The sequence below is a fragment of the Pelobates fuscus genome, chromosome 9, assembly GCF_036172605.1.
Source record: "Pelobates fuscus isolate aPelFus1 chromosome 9, aPelFus1.pri, whole genome shotgun sequence".
Classification (NCBI taxonomy): Eukaryota; Metazoa; Chordata; class Amphibia; order Anura; family Pelobatidae; genus Pelobates; species Pelobates fuscus.
In genome coordinates this window covers 12,715,730-12,741,405 of record NC_086325.1, presented here as the reverse complement: position 1 = coordinate 12,741,405, position 25,676 = coordinate 12,715,730, and the positions used below count along the sequence as shown (strand labels likewise).

The following is a 25,676-nucleotide window of genomic DNA, read 5'->3' as shown; positions in this document are numbered from 1 at the left end:
CTTCTGGTTGTCAGATTAAATGTGGATCAATGATGTTTTGGATTAAGTGAAGTAAGTAAAAGCTCAGTGATACCGTCAGCGTCTTGGAACCACGTGTCTGATGCTCTTACAAGGATCCTTGATGGGTCAATAAATTTAGTTAAGTTGGGCAACAGTAAGAATTGTTTTATTTGGTGCTCTGTGATAAATCCTAAACGATCTACATTACTGTTTTATTGCTGCAGAGCTCTGGGATAGTACACACTGCACGGAACAGCGTTTTATGCTGTGGAGCTCTGGGATACACACTACACATTACTGAGTTGCATTGCTGCGGAGCTCTGGGATAATGCACATTACTGAGAGTTGCATTACTGTAGAGCTCTAGGATACACACCACATTGCGGGGTAATGCACATTGCTGAGAGTTGCGGAGCTGTGGGATAATGCACATTACTGAGAGTTGCATTGCTGGGAGTTCTGGTATAATGCACATTGCTGAGAGTTGCGGAGCTGTGGGATAATGCACATTGTGGAGTGTTGCATTGCTGCAGAGCTCTGGGATAATGTACATTACTGAGAGTTGCGGAGCTGCGGGATAACACATTACAGAGCGTTGCATTGCTGCAGAGCTTCGGAATTCTGCACATTACTGAGTGTTGCGGAGCTGTGAGATAATGCATGCACATTAATGAGAGTTGCATTGCTGCTGAGTTCTGGTATAATGCGCATTACTGAGAGTTGCGGATCTGCAGGATCATGCATATTACAGAGAGTTGCATTGCTGCGGAGCTCTGGGATTATGCACATTACTGAGAGTTGCTGGGTTGCGGGTTAATGCACACTACTGAGAGTTGCGGGGCAATGCACATTACTGAGAGTTTTATTGCTGCGGAGCTCTGAGATAATGCACACAATTCTGAGTGTTGCATTGCTGTGGAGCTGTGAGATAATGCATGCACATTACTGAGCGTTGCATTGCTGCGAAGCTCCGGAATAATGCACATTACTGAGCGTTGCGGAGCTGTGAGATAATGCATGCACATTACTGAGCGTTGCATTGCTGCGGAGCTCTGGGATAATGCACATTACTGAGCGTTGCATTGCTGCGGAGCTCTGGGATAATGCACATTACTGAGCGTTGCATTGCTGCGGAGCTCTGGGATAATGCACATTACTGAGCGTTGCATTGCTGCGGAGCTCTGGGATAATGCACATTACTGAGTGTTGCATTGCAGTGGAGCTCTGGGATACAGTAAGGGATTCTATTGTGATTTTGTTAATAAATTCCTTATTTTCACAGTGAGGGGTAACATTATCCAGTGATATTTTATAATCTATATGTTTGAATGTTGCCTATTTTGGCTCTAACCGATATAGAGGCCGTATCATTATAAGGTGAGATCTCTGAATGAACGAATGTCCTTCACTGGCGACAATATTCTGAGTAAGCTTGATCTCTGGTATATAGCGCTCGGACACGCGGTCACCGTTCGGCGCTGTGATTGGCTGCATTGTAGAAGGTTCTTATTGGTTGGACGGATACCCAGCTGTGATTGGCTGTCATCCCGCCGGCTGTGCAGTGATTGGTCGCTGTCAGGTCAGCCATTCCATCCAACATGGCGGCTGCGATGGGTCCTGCGTGCGGGAGGTCAGGGCGGCTCTTGCGGTTCCTGGGAGCTCGGATACCGCGGGGCAGCCGGAGGCTCAGCTCCAATACCGGGCCGGGGGGACTGGCAGGGGCCGCACTGCGGGAGGTAACCGGGGGGCACTGACCGACACCCACCTACCTCACCCAGACTGACCGACACCAACCTACCTCACCCAGACTGACCGACACTTACCTACCTCACCCAGGCTGACCGACACCAACCTACCTCACCCAGACTGACTGACACCTACCTCACCCAGACTGACTGACACCTACCTACCTCACCCAGACCGACTGACACCTACCTACCTCACCCAGACTGACACCTACCTACCTCACCCAGACTGACACCTACCTACCTCACCCAGACTGACACCTACCTACCTCACCCAGACTGACACCTACCTACCTCACCCAGACTGACACACACCTACCTACCTCACCCAGACTGACACACACCTACCTACCTCACCCAGACTGACACACACCTACCTACCTCACCCAGACTGACACACACCTACCTACCTCACCCAGACTGACACACACCTACCTACCTCACCCAGACTGACACACACCTACCTACCTCACCCAGACTGACACACACCTACCTACCTCACCCAGACTGACACACACCTACCTACCTCACCCAGACTGACACACACCTACCTACCTCACCCAGACTGACACACACCTACCTACCTCACCCAGACTGACACACACCTACCTACCTCACCCAGACTGACACACACCTACCTACCTCACCCAGACTGACACACACCTACCTACCTCACCCAGACTGACACACACCTACCTACCTCACCCAGACTGACACACACCTACCTACCTCACCCAGACTGACACCTACCTACCTCACCCAGACTGACACCTACCTACCTCACCCAGACTGACACCTACCTACCTCACCCAGACTGACACCTACCTACCTCACCCAGACTGACACCTACCTACCTCACCCAGACTGACACCTACCTACCTCACCCAGACTGACACCTACCTACCTCACCCAGACCGACACCTACCTACCTCACCCAGACCGACACCTACCTACCTCACCCAGACCGACACTTACCTACCTACCTCACCCAGACCGACACTTACCTACCTCACCCAGACTGACCGACACTTACCTACCTCACCCAGACTGACCGACACTTACCTACCTCACCCAGACTGACCGACACTTACCTACCTCACCCAGACTGACCGACACTTACCTACCTCACCCAGACTGACCGACACTTACCTACCTCACCCAGACTGACCGACACCTACCTACCTCACCCAGACTGACCGACACCTACCTACCTCACCCAGACTGACCGACACCTACCTACCTCACCCAGACTGACCGACACTTACCTACCTCACCCAGACTGACCGACACCTACCTACCTCACCCAGACTGACCGACACCTACCTACCTCACCCAGACTGACCGACACCTACCTACCTCACCCAGACTGACCGACACCTACCTATCTCACCCAGACTTACCGACACCAACCTATCTCACCCAGACTGACCGACACCAACCTATCTCACCCAGACTGACCGACACCAACCTACCTCACTGCTACCTACCTTACCCAAACTGACAGGTATCTTACCTCGATGCCCGCCCCAGACTGACCCCGATACTCTCCCCTGTCTAGCCTGGCTCCCAACTGACCCTGATACCCTCCCTTGCCTAACTTGGCTCCAGACTGACCCCGATACCCTCTCCTGCCTAACTTGGCTCCAGACTGACCCCGATACCCTCCCCTGCCTAACTTGGCTCCAGACTGACCCCGATACACTCCCCTGCCAAACTTGGCTCCAGACTGACCCCGATACACTCCCCTGCCAAACTTGGCTCCAGACTGACCCCGATACACTCCCCTGCCAAACTTGGCTCCAGACTGACCCCGATACACTCCCCTGCCAAACTTGGCTCCAGACTGACCCCGATACACTCCCCTGCCAAACTTGGCTCCAGACTGACCCCGATACACTCCCCTGCCAAACTTGGCTCCAGACTGACCCCGATACACTCCCCTGCCAAACTTGGCTCCAGACTGACCCCGATACACTCCCCTGCCAAACTTGGCTCTAGACTGACCCCGATACACTCCCCTGCCTAACCTGGCTCCAGACTGACCCCGATACCCTCCCCTGCCTAACCTGGCTCCAGACTGACCCCGATACCCTCCCCTGCCTAACCTGGCTCCCGACTGACCCCGTTACCCTTCCCTGTCTAACCTGGCTCCCGACTGATCCAGATACCCTAACCTGGTTCCCAGGACCCTCCTCTGCCTAACCTGGTTTCCTACTGACCCCGATACCCTCCCCTGCCTAACTTTGCTCCAGACTGACCCCGATACCCTCCCCTGCCTAACTTGGCTCCAGACTGACCCCGATACACTCCCCTGTCAAACTTGGCTCCAGACTGACCCCGATACCCTCCCCTGCCTAACCTGGCTCCAGACTGACCCCGATACCCTCCCCTGCCTAACCTGGCTCCAGACTGACCCCGATACCCTCCCCTGCCTAACCTGGCTCCAGACTGACCCCGATACCCTCCCCTGCCTAACCTGGCTCCAGACTGACCCCGATACCCTCCCCTGCCTAACCTGGCTCCAGACTGACCCCGATACCCTCCCCTGCCTAACCTGGCTCCAGACTGACCCCGATACCCTCCCCTGCCTAACTTGGCTCCAGACTGACCCCGATACCCTCCCCTGCCTAACTTGGCTCCAGACTGACCCCGATACCCTCCCCTGCCTAACCTGGCTCCCGACTGACCCCGATACCCTCCCCTGCCTAACCTGGCTCCCGACTGACCCCTATACCCTCCCCTGCCTAACCTGGCTCCCGACTGACCCCGTTACCCTCCCCTGCCTAACTTGGCTCCAGACTGACCCCGATACACTCCCCTGCCTAACTTGGCTCCAGACTGACCCCGATACACTTCCCTGCCTAACCTGGCTCCCGACTGACCCTGATACCCTTCCCTGCCTAACCTGGCTCCCGACTGATCCAGATACCCTAACCTGGTTCCCAGGACCCTCCTCTGCCTAACCTGGTTTCCGACTGACCCCGATACCCTCCCCTGCCTAACCTGGCTCCAGACTGACCCCGATACCCTCCCCTGCCTAACCTGGCTCCAGACTGACCCCGATACCCTCCCCTGCCTAACCTGGCTCCAGACTGACCCCGATACCCTCCCCTGCCTAACCTGGCTCCAGACTGACCCCGATACCCTCCCTTGCCTAACCTGGCTCTAGACTGACCCCGATACCCTCCCTTGCCTAACCTGGCTCCCGACTGACCCCGTTACCCTTCCCTGCCTAACCTGGCTCCCGACTGATCCAGATACCCTAACCTGGTTCCCAGGACCCTCCTCTGCCTAACCTGGTTTCCGACTGACCCCGATACCCTCCCCTGCCTAACTTGGTTCCAGACTGACCCCGATACCCTCCCCTGCCTAACTTGGCTCCAGACTGACCCCGATACCCTCCCCTGCCTAACTTGGCTCCAGACTGACCCCGATACCCTCCCCTGCCTAACTTGGCTCCAGACTGACCCCGATACCCTCCCCTGCCTAACCTGGCTCCCGACTGACCCCGATACCCTCCCCTGCCTAACCTGGCTCCCGACTGACCCCTATACCCTCCCCTGCCTAACCTGGCTCCCGACTGACCCCGTTACCCTCCCCTGCCTAACTTGGCTCCAGACTGACCCCGATACACTCCCCTGCCTAACTTGGCTCCAGACTGACCCCGATACACTTCCCTGCCTAACCTGGCTCCCGACTGACCCTGATACCCTTCCCTGCCTAACCTGGCTCCCGACTGATCCAGATACCCTAACCTGGTTCCCAGGACCCTCCTCTGCCTAACCTGGTTTCCGACTGACCCCGATACCCTCCCCTGCCTAACCTGGCTCCCGACTGACCCAGATACCCTAACCTGGTTCCCAGGACCCTAATTAACTCCTTACTTTGACCTTACTTTGACTTTCTCTCTCCTCGCAAACTGAGAACATTTGTGCACACATAATATCCAAAAGGCAGAGTTTAATTCATGAAGTGGTACAGCAACGTTTTGCTTCAAATCCTGAGCCTTTACGAATACCTTCCCCTGGCTGACCTGTCATATTCCCCCACCTCATTCCGACCCAGACCATCGTCCTTTCCATGTGTTACCTAACCTAACACTTTCCTAGCCCTCCTCCCAGACTTGGTCCACCGGTTTCCCCCAGCCCGTGCTAGCCATCCTGTACTCTGCTTGTTACCATACTCAGCCCACACTGTTGCCTTCTCCTGCTTATTGCAGTCCCAGTTTATCACCTTTACCTGCCATAACTAGACCCCGTCTGTCATCTTCCACTGCCTGACCCATCTCTCTATATAATCTCCAGAATCCCGGAGATGACTCTGATGAACAGCAGAAGAAACAGAACACTGCAAATACCCGGAAGATTATTTTGAGAGTGTCTGGATTGATGGGGGTTTTGGCTGGTGGTGCCCTGGTCTATGTCTTTGGTAAGAGAAACAATGTAGAGAAGAGTTTGTAATATCTGGGTCTAAGGAGACACGATTAGAGTAGGGAAAATCCTCTCAAAGGAAAATTATATCAACCCCTTAAGGACCAAAATTCTGGAATAAAAGGGAATCATGACATGTCACACATGTCATGTGTCCTTAAGGAGTTAAACAGCTTCCCACACAGAAGTAGAGTATCTTACCATTTATAGTGATCTTTTATTTCACTGTAATGGAAGCCCCTTGCCCGTGGAAGGACTTAGGGCCTGACCCGAAGAGCCTTTACAGAATCAAAAGGGGGTTCCTATAGCTCCTGGGTATCCCTAGATGCGTCATAACTCTTCCACCATTCTCTCCAAATAGCGCTGTGATTGGTGGTCAATGGACAATACGACAATTGATCAAAGGTGCACTGGACTTCGGTACAGTTCTGATACTTCTCTCCCAGTCAGGTGGTTGCTTTGCAGATTGGGTCCAGGTGATCCCCAGAGTCTCCAAACTCTGGTTGGGGGACATGGAAAGCAACCAGGGCTCCGTCACACCCTCCCATGAGTACAGGAGCTGTTGGTCACCTCTATAGTATTCGACAATAATCGTATTTCTGCTTTGACGTCATTATCTCAGATATTGTCTGAATAGTAGAACAGTACCGGTGGAAAGGATCAACAAATAAATAAAAACTGTGTGTATAAAAAAAAAAAAACCTTCACTCCAAGCGCCACAACAGCTTGTTTACACATTGCGCTGATAGAGTTCCTTTGTCACGGAACTTGTATCTTCCGCTCCTAGTAACAACAAAGCAAGACTTTTACCGTCTCCTCTGCCATTTGTGATCAAGTCGCTCACGTTCATCCCATGTCAGGTTGTGGTCTGGTATATCTCTGCACACAGTCTCTGATCAGGGTAAAGGCAGCTGTGGCGTGGCATTGTTTGGGCCTTTTTTATTTTTATTTATTTTTTTAAGCAGTTTTACCTCTCTGGTCTGAACTGGGGCTGAACTGGATAACTGCATTAACCTCTGCTAGTCAATAAAACCCATAGACCAAAATGAGAGGCCTGATTAGTGCAGCCCCTTCTTGGTCTGCCTACTTTTGTAGTGAATTAGCAGAAGGTATTTTTGGTTTTTTTTATAGAATGCATTAAATTGGGGTCACTTAGATCACATTTAATTGAAAAGAAGTCTGCAGAGCAAATTTCTGTTTTATTGTGTATCTTTGTCACTTTGCATCCCTTGTAAACAAATGCTATCCTAGTGTTTCTATGGAGGGAGAGAAAGAGTTGTCCTCTCAGTTTCCTGTATGAATGTACCTTTTATTTTCTTCTTCAAATATCATTCTCTCTAAATTTTTAATTCTCAGATACAGAGATGAGAAAGGGATGAGGGAATCTCACAACGTATTCTGGGATAAACTGAATACAGTTAAACCATACATAGAAATAGCACAGATATTTTAAGTATGTCTGTCTCGAAGAAAAAAGGAAATGTAATCTGTCATTTTCTTAATGTGTTGTCTTTCGTCATTTGTAATTGGAAATGTTTGTGCTTATTAAAGGGACACTACAGGCACCAAAACAACTTTATCTTAATGAAGCAGTTTTGTTGTATAAATCATGTCCTTGCCATCTGAATTATCTGCCATTTAGGAGTTAAATCACTTTATTTATAAAACCCTAGTCACACCTCCCTGCATGTGACTTACACAGCTTTCCTAAACACTTCCTGAAAAGGAACCTAGATATGTTAGATTCCTTTATTGCATGGCCTGTTTAATCTAGAATTTCTTATCTCCTGCTCTTAGTGGCTTCCTACATCCTGCAGGAACTTACACTGTTTTTTTTTTTTTGGTTTTTTTAACCCTTTCTGCACCATGAGAGGGGTTTCATATACAGAGCAAGAGATTACAAACTGCTAAAGTAAGTAAGATCTGAAACCATTTTTTTACGCAGGCTGTGTCCGTCAAGACCAGGGGATGTGTGACTAGGGCTACATAAACAGAAGCAAAATTCACTTAACACCTAAATGGCATCTGCATCTACTCCCCCCTATTTCTATAATGTATTTACTTCTGTAATGCAACTGTGTTTCTATCCACAGGCAGTAACTCTGTGGACGAGCAGGGGAATAAGGTGAGCTCTCATTGTGTGCATCCATCACATTGATCTATTTCATACCAATATCCAGGGAAAACTCACAATATTGTAGTTGGTCTATAATAAAAGCGACACTGTCACTCCGGCCCCTGAAAAATTAGTATTTCTTAAATCTAGAATCTTTATAAAATACTTATTTTGACTGTGTTGGAATTTCACTGAAATTTTTAACCCAGTCAAGCGATTTACATTGACAATGTAGAGGGATTAGTTTGTCTGTATTTCTCATTCGCCTGATTTTCTCAGAGTCTCGGGGTGGAGCTACAGAGTCAATCCCGATAGCTGTCACCAGTGACGCCAGGAGGGAATTGGTTCTAGCTTTGGAGGATCCCACGGTCTTGTGGGATCCTCCATAGACAGACCTCAATGCTTTCGCTTACGTCTGCTCCAAAGAGGACCAGCTGTATTAAAATGGAGTTGCCCACGAGGGACAGATTCAAGCAAGTAGACTCCACCTTACCTGCCTTCTCCGACCACCAACAGCAATGTCACCGTCATTGGTCTTTGTGATTTCGGCACAGTCCACAGACGGTGACAGTGCCGCTATAATTCGGTGTCAATTCTATGATATATTAACAATCATTAACACTCATCTTTTAGATTTCCTAACCTCTTTATTGTTAAGTGAATTACATTTTCTTTGGCACAATCTAGGCTTTTAATTTGAATCAGATTCTAGCCTACCCATCACTTAATTCCTGCAATGCAGGCGCTGGGGGCTAGTTCATGGATCGTGCCCCCTCTGTAGGCTTACACGGCTTCACTGCCAGGCAGGGAGGGTACAGAATGGGCTGAACGTGAACATTTTTAAATATGTTGCTGGATCGCAGTACATTAATTTGAGTTAATATGTGCATAAACACTATGTTAAAATGCTTTAATATTAACCATAATGCTTTAATCTCACAAGATGTGACCCCGAACTAATAAGACCGCTAGATACCCCCATCCATACTGATTGTAGTTTAGTGGCCTTGCTTTGGCCTCCTGCCCAATCACAGAGGTCAGTGCTATTCTGTATTCTATATCTGTTATTTCACCAAGAGGTCAGTGCACTCTGAAATTGTTGTTAGGCAATGTTTTCTATTGCCCACTAGGTGGCAGCTTGATGCTATCTTATTCAGTTATTTTACGTGGATATTATTATTTATAAAGTGACACTAAATCCTGCAGTGCTGTACAATGGATAGTAAATGAGACTTTATAACCCCCTACACCCCGACTTATTTTTGCTGTAAAAGTAGCATTTTACTGTAATAATGGCAGCTGGTATCTGCGGCCATCAAGATCAACCAGCTTAAACCAGGGTTTCTGCAGCGGCAATGCTTTCAGAATGTGCATTAGCTATGTAGTCTTAGTCGCAGCTCTTGTCCCACACACCAGGCTGTCACTGTGACAATCTAAGAGCAAGTTCCATGCGAATCATGCCCAAACACCGCTGCCTTCGTTTGCGGGAACAAGATTGTCACCACCCATACAATAAATTAGAACACTGCGGTTATAATCGTTACCAAGTGTTAATAGGGTTTAACAAGCTCCCGGGTGGTCTTTGGTTCGTGCGGTTGTTCGGTTCCCGAATCATATAATCCCAAATGCACGAACAGAGCCTTTTCAAAGTATATTAGCCTGGTCTATTGCAGGGGGCCATAGTCCTGAGGCTGGCAAGCAGGCCCCTCCAAGAACACGTGGCAGAGGAATTTCTGCTACAGAAACATACCTGCAGGGAGATACATGTGGCCTGGGCATCATTCTGCTATTGGTGTCAGAAATTAAATCCTACCCGCAGGGAGATACATGTGGCCTGGGCATCATTCTGTTATTGGTGTCAGAAATTAAATCCTACCCGCAGGGAGATACATGTGGCCTGGGCATCATTCTGTTATTGGTGTCAGAAATTAAATCCTACCCGCAGGGAGATACATGTGGCTTGGGCATCATTCTGTTACTGGTGTCAGAAATTGAATCCTACCCGCAGGGAGATACATGTGGCCTGGGCATCATTCTGTTATTGGTGTCAGAAATTAAATCCTACCCGCAGGGAGATACATGTGGCCTGGGCATCATTCTGTTATTGGTGTCAGAAATTAAATCCTACCCGCAGGGAGATACATGTGGCTTGGGCATCATTCTGTTACTGGTGTCAGAAATTGAATCCTACTCGCAGGGAGATGCACGTTGCCAGCTCTGGTTGGGATCACTGCCAATCAAGAACATAGAAAGATTTTATAATGATGTTATTATAGGAAGTTGTAATGTGATCTTGACATGAGGAGGCATGACGAAATTGGGGGCAATTGTATGAAGTTATAATACAACCTATGCCACATTTTTATAACTTTTTATGTTAAAATCCACTTCGTTTGGTTTGTACCATTAAAGGCATCCTCGAGCATCACATAAGATGAAGATCCCCTGGTTTCTCCTACAGTCTATATTTTAGGGATTTAGTGAGGGGGATGTGTCAGCTGGTTAGATAATCACATCACTTGCTTTTTGAGATGCAAGGAACACAATAGAACGTTACTATATATTATAGTTTAAAGTGGAAATTGTATTGCAATTCTGTGTTTTGTTTTTTTGCTGTGTGTGTATATTTTACACTTTTTTTTTATAGCTTGATAAATCTGCTAGGCTCCAAATGTTGCTATGCCACTAACCGTGGTTGTAATAAAAGAAAAATAGAATTACTTTGAATTTAGTTTATTTTTTCTAAATATGGTCTGGGTGTTACTCAAGCTTTCTGGCACCCAGAATGTAGCAGTGCTATTTATAGGAATTAAACCAGTTTCCATCAGACTGTGTGAACAGTCTAGTTTATAGGCTTTAAATGCCGTAACAAGAGGAAGCTTTCATTGATGTTAGAGTGCAAGCTTTGAAACCCTCTTGTGTGTCTTAGATCTCTGACTGTTTGAGTTTTTCACAATATGATGAGGTGCGACAGAAGGGCTGGTGGCGTTGGGTTTATGCCTTTTGATTAGGGCTTCCTCTTCACCTTGGCCTTTTGTATGGAAAATGTTTGTGAAGCTGTCCCTCCTTGTCCTGGGAGATGGACGTACTTCAAAGGACAGACATCACAGGGATGTGACAAGTGTGCCTCGTGTCACCTGCGGGGACAGTTACTGGATGAAAGGCCTCCTGCTGGTGTCTGGATGGGGTATAGGGCTGCTGATTGACACCATTTGTAGTTACACAACTGTGTGAAAAGCAAGGAAATGGCAGGAGATCTGTGTGATGGAGCAATGGATAGTTACGGTTTTATTAAGTGTTGAGGAGAAGGTTATTCTTCTTTGTTTTATCAAATCCTCTACAAGAAAATATATCTTTATTGATTAGATTATTTGCATTGCTTATTAACATGAATTATAACAAGTAGTGGTATTATTTTATAAATCTGCCAGTTCTCTGATTTTATAATAATCCAAGTGCTGATTCTTCTATAGTTAACTTCTTACATAAAAGTCCAGATAACAAACGTTCCTACTAATGCTTGAAAGTCCACCTCTTCAGTGCCAGAAGAAGGCTTGTGTTCATTTGCATGCAATCCGTATTACTAGGTTATAACAGAGGTTTTATAATACGAAGGGGGGCAGTGTGGGTTGATACCTGTGACTGTCTCAGAATGATCGTTTATTAGGTGTCTCTAGATCCCCAGATGGCATCACTATAGTTTTATACACATTTCACTGTTCTGTATCTTTAATGGGATCATTTTATATTAGGGTAAGTGTTTAGTGTAGGAGTTAATGCAAGGTTGAAGTGAGAACTGTGCATGTATAAGCTATGAATCTGGTTCTCTTATTGTACAGATTGTTTCCTTATATTCCATATTGTCAGTAGAATGTATTCCGAACACAGACTGTGAAGCCCTGTGTACAGAGTGAGCTATAATAATCCTTGTGATGGATGCTTTGATCTTCCCTCTGCTTCCTATCGCCGTCATTCATTTGTCTCTCACCGTTTTGTGAATAAAGCCCACACTTCTCAGACAGGTTATGGCTCACTCTACGATGGGGCTCGCAGGCTTCGATGTTTATTGTGTTTCACACCTTGTACAATGTCCCCTTCTCACAATCCTCTTCCTCCATCACTCACCTTTTTTCCAGTGCTCCTCCTCCTTGGCTGAGATAATCAACCTTGATGATCTTATCCAATTCAAAGCATTGGGAGGCTATTGCGCACTCACGGCAGAACACAGCGTCTTCTCATAGAGCTGCGTTGAATCAACTAATCTCTATGGGGAGAGTTAAGCATCTTCATGCAGAGCGTGTAGATGCTGCACACTGTGCAGCACTGCCCCAGGAAGCACCTCTAGTAGCCATCTGAGTAGTGGCCACTAGAGGTGTTCCTAGGCTGTAATGTAAACACTGCATTTTCTCTGGATGATTCTACTCACCAGAACAAGTACATTAAGCTGTAGTTGTCCTGGTGACTGTAGTTTCCCTTTAATGCCCCTCATGTGATACCATCCTATTGGATTAAAGGGGAACTTTCATTCCTCTGCATTTTACACTATTGAATAAAACATTGAAAATCACCTACAACATTGTGTCATAAAAAGTTTCTGTTCCTTTTTACAATATAACAGAATAAGAACAGGTCTTTAAAATTCTAGCTCAATCCGTAGATACACAGGAGACAAATTAGGGACTGACTTAACTTGTGTAATTGCCGATGGTGTGTGGTCCCCAGGGCACAAGGCATGCACTTACCATATGGTACTAAGTAACCCAGAAATAAACAGTCCCTTATTTTGTGTAAATTTAATTGTAAACCTCACTAATCAGGCCAAATCGATGCCACTCTGGAGTCCATAATTCACTGTTCGGAACCATTTAATTTTGGCACAATCCACCGTCTGCTTGCCTGTGCCTTCTGTGGGAATTGCTGCCAGTTTGTCACATTATTATTGTACAGCACTGTGGAATTTGTCGCTTTATAAATAACGTATTCAATGTAAATAAAGTAATATTAATTACTGTCACTGGTAGAATATCTGGAAGCCTTAGTGCTTGTAATTACAGAAACAAACGGCAGATCCATATTGATTTGTGAGACATCACTAAAAGTAAATGACCGATGCAGTAACGATGGCAGACATGAGATGAAGAAGATCCTGGCCAGACGCGTTTTGTTTGGGTCTCTGTTTGAGAAGTGGGGACATGGCAAACATGTTGCACACTTATACCGCGGTGGATTTCACGTCACAGATTAATGCAATAATCTGCTGCATGATTCAAACTAAGAATATACGTTTAAAAATTGTTATGAAAGTGGTTATGTTTTTTCCTTTCATACAATGGAGAATTTTAATACATTTTGTTTATTGCAATCTTCATTTATCTCTAGTTGAATATTTTCCCAGTGCTTATTTGTCTGTATCTGCTATAATTTGCTGTTTAAACCTGCAAAGTTAGCAACCTATATCTGTGCACTATATACACATCGTTAGCGTACAGTTAGCAAGCTATATCTGTGCACTATATACAGATCGTTAGCGTGCAGTAAGCAGCCTATATCTGTGCACTATATACAGATCGTTAGCGTGCAGTAAGCAGCCTATATCTGTGCACTATATACAGATCGTTAGCGTGCAGTAAGCAGCCTATATCTGTGCACTATATACAGATCGTTAGCGTGCAGTAAGCAGCCTATATCTGTGCACTATATACAGATCGTTAGCGTGCAGTAAGCAGCCTATATCTGTGCACTATATACAGATCGTTAGCGTGCAGTAAGCAGCCTATATCTGTGCACTATATACAGATCGTTAGCGTGCAGTAAGCAGCCTATATCTGTGCACTATATATACAGATCGTTAGCGTGCAGTAAGCAGCCTATATCTGTGCACTATATACAGATCGTTAGCGTGCAGTAAGCAGCCTATATCTGTGCACTATATACAGATCGTTAGCGTGCAGTAAGCAGCCTATATCTGTGCACTATATACAGATCGTTAGCGTGCAGTAAGCAGCCTAAATCTGTGCACTATATATACACATCGTTAGCGTGCAGTAAGCAGCCTATATCTGTGCACTATATATATATACATCGTTAGCGTGCAGTTAGCAAGCTATATCTGTGCACTATATACAGATCGTTAGCGTGCAGTAAGCAGCCTATATCTGTGCACTATATATACATCGTTAGCGTGCATTAAGCAGCCTATATCTGTGCACTATATACAGATCGTTAGCGTGCAGTAAGCAACCTATATCTGTGCACTATATATACAGATCGTTAGCGTGCAGTAAGCAGCCTATATCTGTGCACTATATATACATTGTTAGCGTGCAGTAAGCAGCCTATATCTGTGCACTATATATACATCGTTAGCGTGCAGTAAGCAGCCTATATCTGTGCACTATATATACATCGTTAGTGTGCAGTAAGCAGCCTATATCTGTGCACTATATACAGATCGTTAGCGTGCAGTAAGCAGCCTATATCTGTGCACTATATACACATCGTTAGCGTGCAGTAAGCAGCCTATATCTGTGCACTATATACACATCGTTAGCGTGCAGTAAGCAGCCTATATCTGTGCACTATATACACATCGTTAACGTGCAGTAAGCAGCCTATATCTGTGCACTATATACAGATCGTTAGCGTGCAGTAAGCAACCTATATCTGTGCACTATATATACAGATCGTTAGCGTGCAGTAAGCAGCCTATATCTGTGCACTATATATACATTGTTAGCGTGCAGTAAGCAGCCTATATCTGTGCACTATATATACATCGTTAGCGTGCAGTAAGCAGCCTATATCTGTGCACTATATATACATCGTTAGTGTGCAGTAAGCAGCCTATATCTGTGCACTATATACAGATCGTTAGCGTGCAGTAAGCAGCCTATATCTGTGCACTATATACACATCGTTAGCGTGCAGTAAGCAGCCTATATCTGTGCACTATATACACATCGTTAGCGTGCAGTAAGCAGCCTATATCTGTGCACTATATACACATCGTTAACGTGCAGTAAGCAGCCTATATCTGTGCACTATATATACATCGTTAGCGTGCAGTAAGCAGCCTATATCTGTGCACTATATACAAATCGTTAGCGTGCAGTAAGCAGCCTATATCTGTGCACTATATATACATCGTTGGCTTGCAGTAAGCAGCCTATATATGTGCACTATATATACATCGTTAGCGTGCAGTAAGCAGCCTATATCTGTGCACTATATATACATCGTTAGCGTGCAGTTAGCAAGCTATATCTGTGCACTATATACAGATCGTTAGCGTGCAGTAAGCAGCCTATATCTGTGCACTATATATACATCGTTAGCGTGCAGTAAGCAGCCTATATCTGTGCACTATATATACATCGGTAGCTTGCAGTAAGCAGCTTATATCTGTGCACTATATACACATCGTTAACGTGCAGTAAGCAGCCTATATCTGTGCACTATATATACATCGGTAGCTTGCAGTAAGCAGCTTATATCTGTGCACTATATACACATCGTTAACGTGCAGTAAGCAGCCTATATCTGTGCACTATATACAGGGAGTGCAGAATTATTAGGCAAGTTGTATTTTTGAGGATTAATTGTATTATTGAACAACAACCATGTTCTCAATGAACCCAAAAAACTCATTAATATCAAAGCTGAATATTTTTGGAAGTAGTTTTTAGTTTGTTTTTAGTTTTAGCTATTTTAGGGGGATATCTGTGTGTGCAGGTGACTATTACTGTGCATAATTATTAGGCAACTTAACAAAAAACAAATATATACCCATTTCAATTATTTATTTTTACCAGTGAAACCAATATAACATCTCAACATTCACAAATATACATTTTTGACATTCAAAAACATAACAAAAACAAATCAGTGACCAATATAGCCACCTTTCTTTGCAAGGACACTCAAAAGCCTGCCATCCATGGATTCTGTCAGTGTTTTGATCTGTTCACCATCAACATTGCGTGCAGCAGCAACCACAGCCTCCCAGACATTGTTCAGAGAGGTGTACTGTTTTCCCTCCTTGTAAATCTCACATTTGATGATGGACCACAGGTTCTCAATGGGATTCAGATCAGGTGAACAAGGAGGCCATGTCATTAGATTTTCTTCTTTTATACCCTTTCTTGCCAGCCACGCTATGGAGTACTTGGACGCGTGTGATGGAGCATTGTCCTGCATGAAAATCATGTTTTTCTTGAAGGATGCAGACTTCTTCCTGTACCACTGCTTGAAGAAGGTGTCTTCCAGAAACTGGGAGTTGAGCTTGACTCCATCCTCAACCCGAAAAGGCCCCACAAGCTCATCTTTGATGATACCAGCCCAAACCAGTACTCCACCTCCACCTTGCTGGCGTCTGAGTCGGACTGGAGCTCTCTGCCCTTTACCAATCCATCCATCTGGCCCATCAAGACTCACTCTCATTTCATCAGTCCATAAAACCTTAAAAAATCAGTCTTGAGATATTTCTTGGCCCAGTCTTGACGTTTCAGCTTGTGTGTCTTGTTCAGTGGTGGTCGTCTTTCAGCCTTTCTTACCTTGGCCATGTCTCTGAGTATTGCACACCTTGTGCTATTGGGCACTCCAGTGATGTTGCAGCTCTGAAATATGGCCAAACTGGTTGCAAGTGGCATCTTGGCAGCTGCACGCTTGACTTTTCTCAGTTCATGGGCAGTTATTTTGCGCCTTGGTTTCTCCACACGCTTCTTGCGACCCTGTTGACTATTTTGAATGAAACGCTTGATTGTTTGATGATCACGCTTCAGAAGCTTTGCAATTTTAAGAGTGCTGCATCCCTCTGCAAGATATCTCACTATTTTTGACTTTTCTGAGCCTGTCAAGTCCTTCTTTTGACCCATTTTGCCAAAGGAAAGGAAGTTGCCTAATAATTATGCACACCTGATATAGGGTGTTGATGTCGTTAGACCACACCCCTTCTCATTACAGAGATGCACATCACCTAATATGCTTAATTGGTAGTAGGCTTTCGAGCCTATACAGCTTGGAGTAAGACAACATGCATAAAGAGGATGATGTGGTCAAAATACTCATTTGCCTAATAATTCTGCACACCGTGTATACATCGTTAGCGTGCAGTAAGCAGCCTATATCTGTGCACTATATACAGATCGTTAGCGTGCAGTAAGCAGCCTATATCTGTGCACTATATACAGATCGTTAGCGTGCAGTAAGCAGCCTATATCTGTGCACTATATACACATTGTTAACCTGCAGCAAGCAGCCTATAACTGTGCACTATATACAGATCGTTAGCGTGCAGTAAGCAGCCTATATCTGTGCACTATATACACATCGTTAACGTGCAGTAAGCAGCCCATATCTGTGCACTATATACACATCGTTAGCGTGCAGTAAGCAGCCTATATCTGTGCACTATATATACATCGTTAGCGTGCAGTAAGCAGCCTATATCTGTGCACTATATACACATCGTTAGCGTACAGTTAGCAAGCTATATCTGTGCACTATATATACATCGTTAGCGTGCAGTAAGCAGCCTATATCTGTGCACTATATACACATCGTTAGCGTGCAGTAAGCAGCCTATATCTGTGCACTATATACAGATCGTTAGCGTGCAGTAAGCAGCCTATATCTGTGCACTATATACACATCGTTAACGTGCAGTAAGCAGCCTATATCTGTGCACTATATACACATCGTTAGCGTGCAGTAAGCAGCCTATATCTGTGCACTATATACACATCGTTAGCGTGCAGTAAGCAGCCTATATCTGTGCACTATATACACATCGTTAGCGTGCAGTAAGCAGCCTATATCTGTGCACTATATACAGATCGTTAGCTTGCAGTAAGCAGCCTATATCTGTGCACTATATACAGATCGTTAGCGTGCAGTAAGCAGCCTATATCTGTGCACTATATACAGATCGTTGGCTTGCAGTAAGCAGCCTATATCTGTGCACTATATACAGATCGTTAGCATGCAGTAAGCAGCCTATATCTGTGCACTATATACACATCGTTAACGTGCAGTAAGCAGCCTATATCTGTGCACTATATGCAGATCGTTAGCTTGCAGTAAGCAGCCTATATCTGTGCACTATATATACATCGTTAGCGTGCAGTAAGCAGCCTATATCTGTGCACTATATACAGATCGTTAGCTTGCAGTAAGCAGCCTATATCTGTGCACTATATACAGATCGTTAGCTTGCAGTAAGCAGCCTATATCTGTGCACTATATACAGATCGTTAGCTTGCAGTAAGCAGCCTATATCTGTGCACTATATACATATCGTTAGCTTGCAGTAAGCAGCCCATATCTGTGCACTATATACAGATGGTTTATGCATTGTCTGCACCTACTTATTACTCCTGTCTCTCTCCTCTGTAGATCCCTGATGAATTTGACAACGGTAAGTAAAGCCGCCCAGTTAGGTGTCCTGTACCTGACACTAAATTACAATTCCCTGTATACGGCCAACATATTCTGCAGCGTTGGACAATGCAAGACAAACATTTAATTCTAACATTGCATGTGTGACATATGGAAACAGAAGGTGAAGAAGGCCCAGCCCAATGAGCTTACAATCTCCCTGTAGTAACCCTTTTATGCTGGACTCCTTCTGTGCTGTGTAATGCACTCAGGGGACCTAATTCTAATTTCCCAAAATCTCATCATTTACCATTATTTTCTTGTCACTCAAATTGATCTTTACACAGACGGCATGGAGTGAAAGTGGTCACAGGGCTCAGCTGTGCAGTTAGCATAACAATACCCCCCCACCCCCTCACACATGGGCTTCTGGGGATTTAACCGCAGTTAGTGCAAACGGATAATCAGTGCAGGTCCCTGTGTCATCAGGCACAGCAGCTTTCTCAGTATTAGTTCAATAACTTCATGTTTTTGTCATAGATTTTATGCCTTCACTGTGTCTTCCTCCGTCCTGTTGGTTTCACTGACCCGCTTCATGCGCTGCCTTCCTCCCCAATCACACTGCGTTCTTATCCTGCATTCCCTTCTCTTTGCATTCTTTTATTTTCTCTTACTGTGTTCTTCCCTATTTCACTTTGTGTTCTTTCACCATGCTCTTTCTCTCCCGAACAATCCTTGCATTATTTTTGCCCCCTGCCCCCATTGCTTTCTACCACTTCCCCCAGTTTTCTTTGCATGTTCTTTTCCCATTCTGTTTTATCTCTCCCATCCTTTCCTTTGTTTTATTTCTTCTGACTGGTTCTCCCATCCTATTCTTTCTCTCCTGCCGGGTTTGCCTATCCTTTACTATATCTCTCCTGCTGGGTTCTCCGATCCTTTACTATATCTTTCCTGCCGAATTTGCCCATCCCTTCCGTTATCTCTCGTGCCAAACTTGCCCATCCTTTCCGTTATCTCTCCTGCCGGATTTGCCCAACCTTTCCGTTATCTCTCCTGCCGGATTTGCCCAACCTTTCCGTTATCTCTCCTGCCGGATTTGCCCAACCTTTCCATTATCTCTCCTGCCGGATTTGCCCATCCTTTCCGTTATCTCTCCTGCCGGATTTGCCCATCCTTTCCGTTATCTCTCCTGCCGGATTTGCCCATCCTTTCCGTTATCTCTCCTGCCGGATTTGCCCATCCTTTCCGTTATCTCTCCTGCCGGATTTGCCCATCCTTTCCGTTATCTCTGCTGCCGGATTTGCCCATCCTTTCCGTTATCTCTCCTGCCGGATTTGCCCATCCTTTCCGTTATCTCTCCTGCCGGATTTGCCCATCCTTTCCGTTATCTCTCCTGCCGAATTTGTCCATCCTTTCCGTTATCTCTCCTGCCTGGTTCGCCCATCCTTTCCGTTATCTCTCCTGCCCGGTTCGCCCATCCTTTCCGTTATCTCTCCTGCCGAATTTGCCCATCCTTTCCGTTACCTCTCCTGCCCGGTTCTCCCATCCTTTACGTTATCTCTCCTGTCGGATTCGCCCATCCTTTCAGTTTTCTCTCCTGTCGGATTCGCCCATCCTTTCAGTTCTCTCCTGTCGGATTCGCCCATCCTTTCCGTTCTCTCTCCTGCCGGGTTCGCCCATCCTTTCCGTTCTCTCTCCTGCCGGGTTCGCCCATCCTTTCCGTTCTCTCTCCTGCCCGGATCGCCCATCCTTTACGTTCTCTCTCCTGCCGGGTTCGCCCATCCTTTCCGTTCTCTCTCCTGCCGGGTTCGCCCATCCTTTCCGTTCTCTCTCCTGCCTGGTTCGCCCATCCTTTCCGTTCTCTCTCCTGCCGGGTTCGCCCCATCCTTTCCGTTATCTCTCCTGCCGAATTTGCCCATCCTTTCCGTTACCTCTCCTGCCCGGTTCTCCCATCCTTTCCGTTATCTCTCCTGTCGGATTCGCCCATCCTTTCCGTTATCTCTCCTGTCGGATTCGCCCATCCTTTCAGTTCTCTCCTGTCGGATTCGCCCATCCTTTCCGTTCTCTCTCCTGCCGGGTTCGCCCATCCTTTCCGTTCTCTCTCCTGCCCGGATCGCCCATCCTTTCCGTTCTCTCTCCTGCCCGGATCGCCCATCCTTTCCGTTCTCTCTCCTGCCGGGTTCGCCCATCCTTTCCGTTCTCTCTCCTGCCGGGTTCGCCCATCCTTTCCGTTCTCTCTCCTGCCGGGTTCGCCCATCCTTTCCGTTCTCTCTCCTGCCGGGTTCGCCCATCCTTTCCGTTCTCTCTCCTGCCGGGTTCGCCCATCCTTTCCGTTCTCTCTCCTGCCGGGTTCGCCCATCCTTTCCGTTCTCTCTCCTGCCGGGTTCGCCCATCCTTTCCGTTCTCTCTCCTGCCGGGTTCGCCCATCCTTTCCGTTCTCTCTCCTGCCCGGTTCGCCCATCCTTTCCGTTCTCTCTCCTGCCCGGTTCGCCCATCCTTTCCGTTCTCTCTCCTGCCCGGTTCGCCCATCCTTTCCGTTCTCTCTCCTGCCCGGTTCGCCCATCCTTTCCGTTATCTCTCCTGCCCGGTTCGCCCATCCTTTCCGTTATCTCTCCTGCCCGGTTCGCCCATCCTTTCCGTTATCTCTCCTGCCCGGTTCGCCCATCCTTTCCGTTATCTCTCCTGCCCGGTTCGCCCATCCTTTCCGTTATCGCTCCTGCTGGGTTCTCCCTGAGTTTGAGCTGGCTCAGCTATTGCCATTTGCTTACTCTGTCAGTCTGTCTTGTTGTTTCAGACCCTCCTTTTGTACAGCAAGTTAGAAGAACATACAAATATTTCAAAGATTATCGTCAGGTGAGTGTTCCTTTTTCTCCTCACAAAGTCTCCAACCAACGTTTGTCTTCATCCTCACCGTGTTTTCTCTCTTTCACAGATGATAATTGAGCCTACGAGTCTCAAGCTTCTGCCCGATCCCTTAAAGGAACCATATTACCAGCCGCCCTACACATTGGTCCTAGAGTTAACCGGCATCCTGCTGCACCCAGAGTGGTCGGTGTGTATTCTCCAAACGTCATCCAGATTGTCTCCATTGTTCCCTGATCTGTCTTGGCCGGTTGGATGATCAGTGTCTATCCTGTCCCCATCTTCTTATTGTTTTTCAATGTTCCCATTCCCTAGGGCCCAGGGTTGCTCTTGCTGCCCCCTCATTCCGCCCCCTTTGTCAGCTTTTTCTCATTGCTTTTCTAATCCTGAGTTCTTTTCAGTTAGTGACTGGTTGGCGATTTAAAAAGCGGGCAGGCATCGATAACTTGTTCCAACAGCTGGCTCCTCTCTATGAGATTGTTATATTTACCTCTGAAACAGGACTGGTAAGTGATTGCTTTGTGTTTGCACTATAATATACTGTGTGTAACATCAGAGCTTCCTCCGATCACTTCTCCTGCCTTTTCTCTCTCAAAGACTCTTATCCCTTCCAGCTTTTTAAAATCACTATAGTTATTATTACACTTTATTTATAAAATGCCATCACATTCCGCAGCCAAAGGTACAAGATATCTCAGACCATATGAGATTTTACAAATCTAGGAGGAGTTGGGGGCCCTGTTCCCATGGGAACTTACAATCTTGATACAATTTTTTGGGATGCTCTGTATTCATGTGAATTCTAGAAGAGAACACACAGAGCAGACCATACTCCACACGATACTCTGTTAGAAGCCATTACCCATGTTTATGTTATGCACTCCTTTCTACATATGATATGTAAAGGAATAGGCTGGGTTAAAGATGAAACCTGTTTTCCCCTCTCTACAAGTCATCTTAACAACTAGGATCTTCGTCTCTTCAGAAAGATACCTGAATTTCCCTCATTTACTGCAAACCTGCTATTTCTTTGTGTAAGGATTTATATTATATGTTCAGTGGTCACGAGCAGTTTCATTCATGAAGAAACATAAATGCACTGACATAGGCTGCAGCGTCGTACAACGGATATTCAAGTAACCTTTCCTTTTTTATTTCCTCTCAGACTGCGTTCCCTCTAATTGACAGCGTGGACCCACATGGCTTTGTGTCATACCGGCTATTCCGCGACGCGACTCGTTACATGGAAGGCCACCATGTTAAGGTGCATCCACTGACTTTCTTTGCAAATAAGGTGCGCACACTACATGTGTATGACATTTCTGACCACCATATCTGTCTTTAGGACATCTCTTGTCTGAACAGAGATCCTTCGCGCGTTGTGATAGTAGACTGCAAACGGGAAACCTTTAAACTTCAGCCTTACAATGGCTTGGCCATAAAGCGGTGGGATGGCAACTCGGAAGATCGAGCACTCTATGACCTGACGGCTTTCTTAAAGAGTGAGTAAAGGTTTGAGGGTTGTGTGTGAGGTCAGTGTATAGCACTGTGAATAGGATCAGGGTGGGCAGCTTGAGATTTACCAGTGGGTTTGTTTGATCAGTTTTACTAGGTCAGTGAAACTGGTCAGCTTTAAATCCATGATACAGGCTCCAGTAAAGCAGCCTTTTGATCTATGCCATCTTTGCTCCCCTGATTCAGCTATTGCAGTGAGTGGTGTCAGCGATGTCCGGACAGTCCTAGAGAACTACTCCTTCGAGGAAGATCCCCTTGAAGCATTTAAACGCAGACAGACCCAGCTGGAACAGGTTACTATTACTACTGTTAATGTTGAGGCTTTAAGTTCCCACAAGTTGTAACGATGTATGAAGGTGTTGGCAAAAAGCGTGTATGTATTAATGCACCCCGCCACCTACAATGACTGATTCATAAAGATAGAAGAGAGACTACTTTGTCTCTCTATATTTCCTACGCCTAACACTTTGACACTAGGCAGAGCTACCACCGTCTACAAGTTTTAATCCCCCTAGCTGTCACCAGTGACGGCTGCGGGAATATGGCTTTATCTATGGAGGATCCTGCTGTACTCTCACGCATGTGCAAGGTGCTGAAGAGAACCAGCCGGAAGAAGATGGCCACGCCCCCAAGGGTCAGGTTCAGGTAAGTAAAACTCACCTTTACCAAGACACCGAATTCTGCAGTCTGTAGACGGTGACAGTGCCACTTCAATGCCTTTTTAGCTGGAGAGAAGGATTAAATGCATCATTTCTTAAAAGGACACTCCACTGCCCAAATTAAAAATATATTTTTTTAAAAATCACTGTTTAGTAGATCTACCCCAAATGAAACCATTGGTACATTTAATTATGCATATATATTTTTTTTCAATTGTGAGTAATTGCAAACTCTTTTGCAAGCCTCTCCCTTCTAACTCCACCCAGACTGGCTGTGGCTGTCCAATCACAGACTTCCCAATGCAGCTCAATGAGAAGTCTTCGCAAGGCAGGTGCTCTAGGCAATTGCTGCCTCTTGAGTTTCCACTGAGCTATCTATTGAAATCTGCACTTTTTTGTAAAATGAAAAAAACTAAACAAAATACACTCTTCACACACAAAGCATTTCAGCAAATTAAAGTGTTTTATGGGTCTGGAGTGTCCCTTTAAGTTTGCATGGTCATCCAAAGGGTTTATTCACTTAACAGTGGAAAAACAAAATTGCAAATCTTAACTTAAGAAAAGTCTAACTTTTTTTGCTGCAGTGACAGATACTGATTTTCCAAATTTAATTTTTTTTTAAGTTAACTTTTCTAATTTAACAAGTAAAATCATTAGTGAGTTCTATCCATCCATCCACCCCCATTGTGGAATAAAAGTTATTATTTCATTGAAAGACCGTGAGTGCAGTCGTCTTCATACAGATTGGATGTTGGAGTCCTGGTAATGCACCCGGCCACCTTGTCTATTTGCAGCCTGATTGCAAGAAATTCCAGCCTATTTATATAGATAGATAGATATTCTACTTGTAGTTTTTTTTTATATTTTTGCTTATACATTAAACTACAAATAATTTAAGAGGATTTTGGTGTTTGCAGAAATGAGTCTGCGTGTTCTAGTTTTTTCTCTTCACCCTGCGCTACACCCGCTGTTTGCTGCCACTTTAAATGCTTACGCTGCTAACAAGAATTGGTTAATCTCTGTACATACTGACTGACCGTCTTTTGTCTCCTTATCCAGGAGGAACAGCAAAGATTATCTGAACTGTCTCAGCTCAGCAAGAGACCAACCATGTCTCTAGGTTCCATTACCAGCCGCCTGTGGCCCCGCTCAAAGCAGCAGTGACACCAAGCCCTCCCTGGTCCTGTGTATGTAGGCGAGGGCCGGACACCTCCTGGCCCTGTGTGATTATTAATAAAGACATTTTGTAGGAAATGATGTGTCATTTTCTAAGGGAGATGCTGGGCCTAATGTGGGACCAGCTCTTGGAGCCAGAGAAGTGATCAGCAAGTTTTCTCAACATCTTTAGAAGAATTGTTTCTGTGCAATCCATGAGAAATATGTTTCTTCACGAATATAATCCGTATATACGAGTCATTCTGACTACCCAGCTAACTGTAATAAAACAGGAGCTACAATAAAAAATATATAGGTGTAAAGTACACATTGGGCTCAGATAAACACAATGTAATAGTGTAAGAGAATGCCATCCCCCCATTCCCCCCCAAATATCCCACATTTGTTCCTCTCCCTCCCTCTGCTGTCTCCTCCGTTCCCATTATTTACAGGATAACAGGAGGAAGTTGTTTTCCGTACAGGAAGCGATTCTGTCTGTTCCCACGTCCCTCTCCAAGGAGTCTTCAAGGGACAAACTGAATGTTTGCTATCTATACTGGCCTTTAATAAATAGAGCGCAGAATGTGTTCTCGGTGTATAGCAGAGCTGTATCCTATAGTTAAATGTTTGGTATCTATACTGGCCTTTAATAAATAGAACGCAGAGCGTGTTCACGGTGTATAGCAGAGCTGTATCCTGTAGCCAAGTGTTTGGTATCTATACTGGCCTTAAGTAAAGAGAGTGCAGAGCGCGTTCTAGGTGTATAGTAGCGCTGTATCCTATAGCGCAGAGCGTGTCCTAGTTGTATAGCAGTTTCATC

At 45.8% G+C, this 25,676-nt stretch overlaps 1 protein-coding gene across 1 annotated transcript; it reads left to right on the top strand.

Moving 5' to 3' along the window:
- Positions 1–1,585: 1,585 nt before the first annotated feature.
- Positions 1,586–24,955, top strand: TIMM50 (translocase of inner mitochondrial membrane 50). The gene is made up of 11 exons (XM_063431199.1): positions 1,586–1,736; positions 6,050–6,173; positions 8,269–8,300; positions 18,684–18,705; positions 21,460–21,518; positions 21,598–21,717; positions 21,929–22,033; positions 22,693–22,791; positions 22,873–23,029; positions 23,229–23,335; positions 24,761–24,955. Exons 1-11 carry the CDS (start codon positions 1,599–1,601, stop codon positions 24,863–24,865), a joined length of 1,068 nt encoding a protein of 355 aa, XP_063287269.1. The 5' UTR covers positions 1,586–1,598; the 3' UTR covers positions 24,866–24,955.
- The last annotated feature ends 721 nt before the right edge of the window (positions 24,956–25,676 follow it).

Bases quoted from the DNA above. Each gene is read 5' to 3' on its own strand.
- TIMM50 (XM_063431199.1), top strand. From the start codon at position 1,599: ATGGCGGCTGCGATGGGTCCTGCGTGCGGGAGGTCAGGGCGGCTCTTG. The intron at 1,737-6,049 runs GTAACCGGGGGG...TATAATCTCCAG, and splicing joins CAGGGGCCGCACTGCGGGAG to AATCCCGGAGATGACTCTGA. The intron at 21,519-21,597 runs GTGAGTGTTCCT...TCTCTTTCACAG, and splicing joins ATTTCAAAGATTATCGTCAG to ATGATAATTGAGCCTACGAG.